The sequence below is a fragment of the Andrographis paniculata genome, unplaced genomic scaffold (genome assembly GCF_009805555.1).
Source record: "Andrographis paniculata isolate CXL003 unplaced genomic scaffold, ASM980555v1 Contig86END, whole genome shotgun sequence".
Lineage (NCBI taxonomy): Eukaryota > Viridiplantae > Streptophyta > Magnoliopsida > Lamiales > Acanthaceae > Andrographis > Andrographis paniculata.
The window spans coordinates 764526-776387 of NW_026137624.1; the positions used below are offsets into that span (position 1 = coordinate 764526).

Here is an 11862-nt window from a genome sequence, read left to right on the forward strand (position 1 = left end):
TAAGTTGGAAACTAGAACCTTAGAATGCATTTTCTTGGGATACCCCGAGGGAGTTGAGGGGTATAGGTTGAGGCTAACTTCAAAATCGGGATTCAAAACTTTTGTGAGTCGGGATGTGATGTTTAATGAACATGAGATGCCTTGTTTGATTAATAAAACCAAGATCAACAACACATATTCACACAAGAATAACCCGAATCTAACGAAAACTTAAAGAATCTTTTATTATTACGGAAGCAATCTACTCGGACTCAGTTTTACCCACAAATCGAACAAACCGACATCGAACATACATCCAAGACCCAACCACAAATGACTCGCCACGGAATCGCAACTAACACACAAACCCGAACCCTATTCTAAGGAAACACAACGATTTTAAGCCTATTATACCTCAAACAACGTATACATCGCAAGACAAGAATAAAGGCACAAATCGATTAAATCAAACCGTAGAAACACCGAGGTTCAAGTCGCGCTTCAACTGGGAAGGAGCGTATCCCAAATCTCCGGACAAAGTCACCGGAGAACGCAGATCGATCAATCGGAATCGCTAGGGCTCGAGAGAAGAGAGTCACGAAGAGTTCTGTCTCTGTGTTGTATCTGTTCTGAATCTGAACCGAATGAATGAATGAACCGGTTCAGGGCAACACTATATCAAGTAGCTGTGGTTCAGACCGGACCGGTTCAGAGACAACGGTTCAACAGAACCGATTTATCAAGGCAGCCAGCAGTCTCACAGAGACTCGGGTTGGGCTGCGGGTTACAACTCCGGGCTTCAAATGGGCGGGTGTATTGTATTTGTATTGGGTCTCCTTAATTCATTGGCCCAAAACTCCACAATATTAATATATTTCTTTTGCTTTATAACTTTCTTTGCATTAGAACATAGTATAAAAGAAAATCAATACGTATAATGGCCCAAAATGGATTGTTGAGCTCTGTTTTCGGTCAACAAAAAAAGATTTAAGAAATTCGGTCAATGAAAATCCATCTAAATCAGAAAAAAATATTATTCGGTGTAAAAGATATTTAAAGATATAATTTACCTTTTTGGACAAATAAAGCCAAACAGATTTTATACGGTTAAGGAGGCTTAAGTAATAAGAGATAAACATTTGTACATCAAGCTATATATAGGTATTCTTGATATGACTGCCTCTTTGCTGCTCTTTGTTTGCTACTGTTTTATATTTTTTCTTGCCTCACCTACTTCTACGATGCTGGCGTCAATTTATGTACAACAACCATCCTCAATACGGGTGTGTACGTTTCGAAAATAGTTGTGTTTATTTGTCCAGTCTGTTGCTTAAATTGTGCATACGCGGCCCTGTTAATCAAAACACGATTGTGTTTGGTTCAGTCAGCTGCCACGTTAAAGTTTGTCAAATCCACATAAGTAATTTTCGTTAATTTTCAACGATGAGAACAAATTTGATTAAAATAATGTCACTAAAATTGATGAATTTTTTATATTTGGACCAAAATTAATATTTTTTTTGTTATATTGGAATAAATTTTAATTTGTTTTCCTACATAATATTTTATTCATGTATAATAAAACATAAATGGCTATTATATCCAAATTTCTATTAATTCTGCTGAGAAAACATTATTATGACTATTTTAGATTTTGAGGAAGTGAAAGTCTAAAATATAATGTTGGTCTCTTTTTTAAAAAATTTATTTAAATCAATTTAATAAAATATTATATCAATTTTAAATTAAGAGTAAACACAACTTTTTCGGCCAATTTAGCATTTATAAATTATTATAATAAAATATTGTTATATGATTAAGCGACATTATTTTAACAAAAAAATAAGCTTCTTACAGCACAGCTAACAGACAGAAATAGAGATCGAAATAGAAATAGAAATAGTGCAGAAAGAACGTACATAGACATAGACATAGACATGAATGCTATCTCCTTTAGATCATCTTGTTCGTACACAAGAGAAGACTAAATTAATTAATTAATTGATTAAACAGAGTTGACTAAGATTTGCTCAATGCTTGCTGGCTACCTTGCTGCTTCGCGTATATGGAGTGATTCATTCCTTCCTTTCCAATTTCTGAATTAGATCCATTCAGATCCCTCTCTCTCTTTCAACGAGCTGCTTTTCTTCGATCAGTCATGGCGGGGAAGGGGCGGCCGCAGTACGGTAAGGGCGGCCTGATGCGCAAAGCCACGTCGTCGTCGTCCTCGGCGTTCCTCCTCTACGGCCTCATAATGCTGTCCTTGCTCATCGTCGTTCTTTTGTCTTTCGGAGTTTTCTCCATTAACAGCGGCAAACGTTCCAAGGAGTCGCACAAACCGCATGACCTCACCTCCATCGCTCACAATTCAGCACACTCGTAATTGAACTCGCGCGCGCACAGTTTCGATTCTGCATTTTCCGGTTGGCCTTTGATTTCAGTTTTATTTTTTCGATTGTTTCAGAAGCGAGAGAGATGAGGAGAGGAAGGATCAGTGGGTTGAAGTTATCTCTTGGGAACCTAGGGCATCCGTTTTTCATAATTTCTTGGTAACTCTATCCGGATTCTGAAATTGGGGATTTTATGGCTGCCTATGCCTATGCTTCGTACACATTATGCATTTTGATATCTCATGCCTTCTGTATGCATTTCCATTAACCCAAATTTGCAGTAATTTTGGATTATAGATCTGAAGTGCAATTTTATTTTGACTGCTGATTCCATATTTGAAGCATAGTTTATGTTGGATTTAGATACCGAATGCAAAGTAGAGAGCAGAATTATATAATCTTACATTTGATCTTTGAGAAATTTCTATTTTTCTTGAAAACTAATGGAATGAGTGAAGGCAATTATCATGATCGGGATGTTCTAAGCAAGCACCTTTGAGGTTTTCTTTTGTGATTAATAGATTTTGGCTGTGTAGAGAGCTGATTATTAATCTATTTTGCTCATAAATGATCACGATCTTGATCTTCCCCGGGCTAGGAAGGCAGTCTGTTTTCTGAAATATTTTGCATCCTTTCCTGACAGACGAACGAAGAATGCGATTATCTTATTAGCATTGCTCAGCCACATATGGAGAAGTCAACTGTTGTTGATAGTGCGACCGGGAAAAGCAAAGACAGCAGGTATAGTAAAATTACTTCCAATTTTCCATCCTTGGAATTTGGTTAAAGAACTTAACTAAATCTTGCTTCGATTCTCATTTGGTTTCATTTGTATAGTTCTGCCTTGTTTCTCATCTATGGAGGACGTCTAAAATTATATTCAAGTGTTTGAATCCTTATGTAATGGTTCAATGCATTCCCTTAGTTGATCTCTCTAATTTTGCTTGAACATATTTAATTGATTCCTCTTTGATTGGACATGACATGTTCGATAACATTCATTTCGAATCGGGCTCGTCAAGCTTATCATCCAACTTTAGTTGTGCTTTAAATAGTGTAGAAATATTGTTCAAATGAAATTTGTCTGCCCATTTCTCCGTTTCTTGCACCTGAATTGATTGCTCAATTTCCCTCGATTTCAGCAGCTACTCGTCAATGTAATATTCTCTTGCATCCAATCTCTACCACATCCTTTGATACTTTTGAATTGACTGTAATAATAACACTGGAAGAAATAAGGCATCCAAGTGTTTAAGATAGCCAAGAATCCGTTAGCTAAATGCCATATTTTTCCTTCGTATAGCAAGTGTGTAATAATCTTTCATCTACTCCCTTCATCGCCTTTCTCTCTTTCAAACTGATATAGAAAATTGGACATGCTCTCCATCATTCTTAACTCGGCCTCTTGATTTTTCAAATTTTCTCTCCTTGCAGAGTCCGTACAAGTTCTGGAACTTTTCTCCATAGAGGACGAGATAAAGTTGTACAGAGAATTGAGAAAATAATTGCAGATTTCACCTTCATCCCTGTAGGTATGCATTTAACAGCAACTTGATTCTATCCTTGGTGTTTCCGAAAATTTGATGAGGGTTGTGGAGATCTTTTCCATCATTGACCTCAACTTTAAGTGTCTGCTTATTATGATACATACGGTTTTTATGTGGAAAATCGGGAGACTCAATTAGTCCTGTTTCGATTTTGACATTTCTGTCTGTGGCAATGTTCTATGCGATGAACAGAACATGGTGAAGGACTTCAGATTCTTCACTATGAAGTAGGGCAGAAGTACGAGCCACACTATGACTATTTTCTGGATGAATTCAACACTCAGAATGGTGGTCAGCGAATAGCCACAGTCCTCATGTACTTGTAAGTAACACTTTTCAAGCTCACTACTCTGGATTTATTTCCATATATTATTGTTTTCCATATTTCTGGTGCAAATGACAGGTCAGACGTCGAGGAAGGTGGTGAAACAGTATTCCCAGCTGCGAAAGGAAATTATAGCGCTGTGCCCTGGTGGAACGAGCTATCCGAGTGCGGGAAAGGAGGACTTTCTGTTAAACCGAAAAGGGGAGATGCACTCCTTTTCTGGAGCATGAAGCCTGATGCATCTTTGGATCCCTCAAGTTTGCATGGTTAGTCGTACTTCTTACTGTTCATCTCTAATACTAGTTTACGATTTTCCTTTTTTAGCATTTGTTGCAGACTCTAAACTGAAAAACCCTTTACTTTTACTATGTTTCTTCTAAGAGAAAGTAATCGAAGTTGTTGGAAAAGTTCTACTTCTGTTTTGGGGTTGCTTCTATCGATTTCTTGATCTTCACAGAAAATTATATGTTTTTCATTTAATTGATTTAAGCCGTTGTAAAACAATATATTGTGATAATTCTCTTGATTCTAGTGGCACAATTGCATCGTAGAACATTCTTATCCTTTTTTTCCTTATTCATGTATATCGGGTCTTAAACAAAACTCCCCGTGTTCTTACACAGGTGGCTGTCCTGTCATAAAAGGGAACAAATGGTCATCGACAAAATGGATGCGCGTACACGAGTTCAAGGCCTAATTTGCTGCACTCCCAATGAGTTTTGATTACCCAATGACCCACCCACCCTGTCATCATTTTTTTACACTATACGGCTACTTTTCTGAGCTGAGCTGTGAATCTTGATGTCCTGGGAGAGAGTGTTGTCGATATATCATACAATCTTACCTTACACACGTGTTGTTTATGTTTGTTTTTTTGTTCTGTAAAATTCACAACATTCGTTGGTATCGGGTCGAAATCCCTTTTATGTATCATTCACTACTACCACTATATACCTTCTTTGTTCTTACCACATGAATAGAGAACATTAGCTTCACTTGACTAATATGTTTCCCGATGGATGAACTAACTTGTTTTAGCATCCATTAATTAGATTTCAATTTTGCATTCCAATTATAAATGTTGAGAGCTTGTTTAAATCTTCATTCTGTAATGCTTCCTAAATTTCCTTGTTTATTTTGCGGCATTACTTACTTAGATGTAACAAATGAATTGGAAGTGAGGACAATTTGTATCATAATATGTGTGTATATTTGAAATGTTTTGGATAATTTGAGATCACTATAATAATAATAACATAAAATGTCTTAGAATGTAATATGTTAAAGTAGATAACAAGTTTTTCAATGTAATAGTATATATCAATTACGAGAGACAAAATGTCATAATTTGACCACAGTAACTCTACAAATTATGCATAAAGCGTAATAACCACCTTATATGCATAATAAGATGTATAATATAAGCATGTATGTATTTATGTATTCGGTATATATATGCTTCAATGTCAACATACAAGTGTCCTGAGTAATCTCCCAAAATCTCATAGTAGAATTTCATCACAAACCCATAATTAAAAGATATATACTACTTATCTTAATACTATACTATAATACCATACCTCCTCCGCTTGGCTTTACGTTTTGTGATGTTTCAGAGCTTCGAACCGAGCAGCAAGTTTGTCATAATCGGGCAATTTGGGATGAATGCGGCTTACCGGAACCTGTGGCGCTGGGCGATTGGGTGGTCGGTAAGAACCCTCATTCCCTTCATCATCTTGATCAGCTTCATCATCATATCTGGCATCGTACCGAGCAGACTGAACATTGTAACTATGCCTTCTATGCATTTCTCTCGGGTCAGTTGAGGGCGGTGGTTCTTCCATCTCGATTTCTTCATCGCAGTCTGATTCATCAAACTTGATACCGTTGCTCCTCTGCCTCTGGCAGTTATAGCTCTGCCTCCTTTGCGTCGTCTTCCTACCTCCATCATCAACATTTGACTCGTGTGGCATACCATAAGAATACGAGTATTCAGGATTATCTGTCCTCGGATGATAATCAGACTGATCACTGGTGGAGTAATTAGATTGAGAGTTTCGGGAACCACCCCTCGCAAAGTTCCGATTAGGATTCCTCGACATGGAATTGGTGTTATTCATGGCCGATCTACCAGGAGGCATCTGGTTGCCAACGCCTCCACAGGCAGCTAAATGGGCAGCGGCTTCGGCTGCAGCAAGTGCTTTCTCAGCAGCAACTCCAGCGGCTGATGCAACGTCTTGAAAATCCACCATATTGGTTTGACCTCTGATCATCACAAAATTTGCAGTGACAATATGTCAGCAGATGGTTTGTATGTGTGGCAGGCGAGATACCAAATATTTACAAGATCGATTAGAATGAGAACACTTGAAGCGAGAATTGCAAAAACAAAAATAGGAATTAAGATTAGTTTCTAGAAATTGGCTAAACAAAATATAGCAAATCTTTTATGAGAGAGTATAGCAAAATAAAAACAAATATTTTCAGCACACCCACACACAAAAAAAGATAGAAGCTCGTGGCTGAATATGCAATGAAATACAATTACCGGTTAAAAGCATTGTTTGGCTCAGGAGATTGCTGTGGAGCTGACTTGACCGGCATATTTGTAGCACTTGTAAAATTGTTCGGTCCATCCTAAATCAAGAAAATAGCAGAGAAGAGTTGAGATACAAAATGATGTGATGATGAATAATTACGCACCAATTCGTGTCTAGTGCGTGAGTGAATTTGTATGTAGATGGCAGGAAGTAGAAAAGGAAGAGAGATACAATTCTCTGCTCGGGAGGCTTCAGTAACTCCTCTTCTGATTCTGTTGTGTCCCACTGAACCTGATATTCCTTTGCTATTTCCTTCAAAACTTTCAATTTTGTTTCACCCGACGGAGTCTTCACAGAGAGCTTTTCAATAAGCTGCAAGCATATTTATATAGCAGTTTTTCATTTATGGTACTACGATGGCTATTACACAACACCAATCATCCAAGCCAATTGAAACTATATGATCATGGCTGGGGATATATACCATGCGATTAACACCAGCATTTGGCCGTAGATCGGTAGCTGTAGATACGAAGTCCTTCCCATATTTCTTCTGAAAAACATCTCGAATGGATAATAGTTCAGGAATTTCTGAGCACCGTGGACCTGCAAATATCAAACTTGATATCCCTTCTTTAAGGTCAGCCGGGCATTCTCTGTGGAAGAAGATAATAATGGAGTTCACTTTTCATATACCATCAAAAAGCAATCAAGGAATGTCACATGAAAAAGCTTTATACAAAACATACTGTTGCTTTGCAATGATCGAAAGCCTGGACACGATCAACTCACAGAAAAGCTCAATCAATTCATTTGCAGCCATGATGTTCTGCTCCCTTATCACATGTTCAACCTATATAGATATCAGAAACTTCATATGTAGGACTAATCAAGTTATACATTATTAAAGAAATCTTTATACATGATAAATGGTTACATTGATTGATAATGTCTGGAAGCAAGGGTCAGTACAAAACCGAACATTGAAGTGCCAATTCTTAGTAATAAAATTCAATAGATAGAGTTGAACCAGAACAGTAACTATTTCCAACTTTTAACTCCAGATTATTATAGAAGCAAATAAGGACATTAGAAGTATCTAACCATCGGAACAGGTTGAACTGTTCCTTTTTTCCACACGGATAAAAGGATAAATTAAACAAACAGAAACATTTGGCAGATGAAATTGCATATGGTTCTAGCTAAAGTCATAATAAAAATCTCAAAACACAAACGAAGCAGTCCGGTGGACACTTGCAGATGTAATCATAATTAGAAAAACATTTAACGGCAAATGTCTTGAGAAAAAGTGATTGCACAATTAATGGTGAGTATTTGAGAAATTAAATGCTAAACGCGGCTGTAGGGGTTTGTGATTGAGAACTCTTCTTATAATAAATTAGAAGCAGAGAACAGACTAGTGCACTTTCAAATTGGTTTTAGAATAAAATTAGATATTTCGAGTGTTTCCAAGCACTCATATATTGTGCATGAGGACATCAAAGCTGCCTTTGTTCTTGTGCAAGAGAAATAAAAGGCCAATTTGCACTGACCAAAGGGAAAAATCATGGAATTGAATAATTCTAACCATACACACAATTGGAAATAAAACGGACTTAAACTCAACTTCATAGAGTCTCAGTGAAACAATGCTGCATGCACATCACTTCCATTTCAGATCAACTATATTAATGCAATGAAAAAACTAAGGTCAAGAGCATAACAAAGTACAAACAATTAAAAAATAAAAAACCAATCAAGTACATAAGTGTGGTCTCAAGCACTCTCACACTCTTCTTTTATAATTTCAGTTTCAGCAAAATACCTTTCCTAATAATATTTCAAACAAGTGGTCTCAGAAAAAATACACCCTTGAAAAAATCTCAAGAACAAACAAGCCTTCTAGAGCCTAAAATGAACTGTGATTCTAGAGTTATCCATAATTTATGATGAATTGAATCAACTTTGACGCAACTGGACTGTCGAACAGAGTGATCTTTAGTTAGAAATATGCATTTTCTTGATGAAATATTGAGTTTCTGAAGTGGAAGGCTAATCCTACTTCATCCTAATTTACTGTTAATATTTCCCTCAAGAACTCTTAAGAAGTTATAATGGAGCTTGAACTAAAAATTACAGTACCACTCAACAAGTTTCAGATCTCAAAATTGCGGTTTCAAAGACCCTAAATTAAGATAGCAGCAGCCTCTCCGAAACCAAAAACGACGATAAATCGACGGACAGCAGCAAACAGTTCCCTAACACAAGACCAGACCAACTAAACCCCCCAATGGCGAAAGGCAACGAAAATTACCCGAATGCGAGCAGTGGCATCTTGACGGGACTCGAGCAGCATAGCAATGTCGCGCCTCATCTGCTTTATCACAACTTCTCGCTTATTCCTCAGCAGCTTCACTCGCGCCACCGCCATTTTCGCCATGGTTTTGCTTCAAAAAAAAAAAGGTAAATCCGATTTAGTTCTCCACAAACCAAACCTGAGCATAAAAAACACGGAGCAGGTAGTATCAGATCACCATTTCGAGGAGTTGAAGCTGCGGCGGAAAATCAAGAGACCCATGTTGAGCAGCTTCTTCCAGCGGTGGGCGGCGACGGCCATTTTGGGGGGGCGAAACCCTTGGGGTTTTGTATGGGAAAGAAAATAATAGGAGAGGTGCGCTCCTCCTGTAACGGTCGAGTACGACTAAAAGGCGATGTGGGACTGAGGTAGCTAGCTGTAGATAGTGTCGGCTTGTGAATGAACGGCCACGATGCAAATGATCAACCGCCCCCACTTTTGTTGAAACTTTGGAAAAAGAGCCGTTACATGTCAGGACCTTAATCCTTCCCTACTGGGAAATGGGAATCCGAAGCCTACTCAAATACTCTCTCTCCGTCCCCGTATATCATGTCACGTTTGGGAATTCTAAGCCTAAAGCAACACTAATTTTTAGTCTATTTTACACACGATGATACTTTTTTTTTATATATATATTTTATATAATTTTTAAATTTTTATAAAATTAATTAGTTATTTTAATTTTAATTTATAATTATTTATATTATATTTTAATTAATTTTATTAATATATTTTCAATTAATTTTATTAATTATATATTTTTAATGTTATTATTTATTAATACATATTTAGGACGAAAGAAGTAATTTATTTCTTGTTTTTTCTTTTATAATTCCTTTTTAAATTCCAAAATGATTATTTGTATTGACTTTGTTGATTTAGTATCTTAAGCGGGCATGATATTTTATAAATATTATTAAAAAAATTAAAAAATATATATTTATTCTATTTGTTTAAAAAATTAATATTTTAATTAAAATATTATTTTTTACATTATAAATATTATTTTATTGTAAATTTTTTACAAATAACACCAAATATTTAATATTAATATTAATTATAAAATTAAAATATAAATATAAAAATAAAAATCTTATAAATAATAAAAATAAAGAGACAAAAATATTTTCCTCATCCTAAAATTGTGCTCATTTTTTATTTTTGTTCTCTTAAAAATATTTTTATTTCCATTTAGTAAAAATTATACATTTTTCATATTTTTCTTATTATAAAAAGCAAAATAATAACAAAAAGTATCAATCACAATTCTATACATAAAAATTCATGCCGAAAATTTTTGAACATAAATTGAAGAGGTAAAAAGAGTATTATTTATAGATAATTTTAAATTAAACTATAATTAAAACCAAAAAAGATTCCCTCACATTATTCCGAGTGCTACGTTATTCTGTCTAACTATAGAACCCTCTTGTTGGGAAAGTGAATTATGCAAATATAGAAGGTGGGTTGGACTTATGACCATGAGGTCATGGGTTCAAATCTCCGATGTCTCAGGTCACCTACCACACATAGTTCGTCTAGTGTAACTTTTCCGTCGAGCCTGGTTTGCAGGGTATTAGGTTCGGCCGAGAGTTTACCCAATGCGCACTTTCGAGTAGCGATTGCGGATTCTCACGTCATAAAAAAAAAAAAAAAACACACACACACACACAATAGGGAAATAATCTCTCGATTGGATTGGAGATGATCTAATATACTTTTTTATATATCACATAAAAAAAATAAGCTAAATTAAAATACTAAATAACACACTTTAAAAAAAAAAAAAAAAAACTCATATAACATATATGTAGAGCATAATATTGAAATTTCAATTTGATGTCCTAAAAATCAATCAAACATATTTCAAACAATCCCCACTTATTCCTAAACTCACATTTAATCATCACAAAGCTTAGGGCACTTAAAATCATTTTGACATCAAAAGTCAGCACACACAAGGTTGTCCATTAGAATCAAATAGCAAAAAAAGTTCGATATGAATGATTTAAAAGCCAACACGTTTAAAATGCATGCTGTAAATTTATTCACGAATCCTTTGAATTTATCGAACAAACCTCGTATACAAAAGTACGAATCAATTAATAATGAAAGCAAAATTCGAATAAAACCCAAATTAAGCTAATACCGAATTGAAATGAAATTAAACAAAGTAAAGGCAAAATTGAATTATTAAGAAAACACAAATAAACAGCCTCAAAGATAAATTAGAGAATTAAAGAAGAACTTCGTGTTCGTCTTCTTCTCTGATTCTGAAAAAACCCCACGACTACGAAATCGACGACGACGATTCCTCCACCGATGGCTCACGGCGACCAGCGATGATCCTCCGGCAACTTCCCTCTGGCGTCCGGCCCAACAGACTTCTCCGACCAACAGTAGCGCCGGCTGGAACTCCTCCCGAACGGCTTCGACGATTCTTCTTTCTGAAGAAATAGAGGCAGAAAACTAGCAGACTTCCAGGGAGAAAGATGAAAAACTATATTATGTATTTTGAATGAATGAATAACGAATGAGTATATTGAAGAGTATTTAAATAAAGGAATATTAACTACTTATGTAAACTGCCTAACAAATTAAAACAGACTAACAAAACACATGTATAACAAAGTAATCATCCATAGTCACCAATGAGAGTTTTTATCAGCATCTAGTTTCAATTCTATTTCTGGAATGGTGTGGTGTTTGCTTATCATCATCCCCA

The 11862-nt window shown here is 35.8% G+C and overlaps 2 protein-coding genes across 2 annotated transcripts; one reads left to right on the plus strand and one right to left on the minus strand.

The window, feature by feature from the left end:
• The first annotated feature begins 1972 nt into the window (after positions 1-1972).
• LOC127242434 (probable prolyl 4-hydroxylase 10) lies at positions 1973-5345 on the plus strand. The gene is made up of 7 exons (XM_051261974.1): positions 1973-2358; positions 2444-2528; positions 3013-3110; positions 3804-3901; positions 4109-4238; positions 4320-4507; positions 4865-5345. Exons 1-7 carry the CDS (start codon positions 2138-2140, stop codon positions 4936-4938), a joined length of 894 nt encoding a protein of 297 aa, XP_051117931.1. The 5' UTR covers positions 1973-2137; the 3' UTR covers positions 4939-5345.
• A 310-nt stretch (positions 5346-5655) lies between these two features.
• Positions 5656-9477, minus strand: LOC127242447 (uncharacterized). Its single transcript, XM_051261993.1, has 7 exons — positions 9316-9477; positions 9096-9228; positions 7531-7634; positions 7266-7437; positions 7013-7153; positions 6790-6878; positions 5656-6506 (listed from the first exon to the last, which is right to left on the minus strand). Exons 1-7 carry the CDS (start codon positions 9396-9398, stop codon positions 5837-5839), a joined length of 1392 nt encoding a protein of 463 aa, XP_051117950.1. The 5' UTR covers positions 9399-9477; the 3' UTR covers positions 5656-5836.
• Between the last annotated feature and the right edge of the window lie 2385 nt (positions 9478-11862).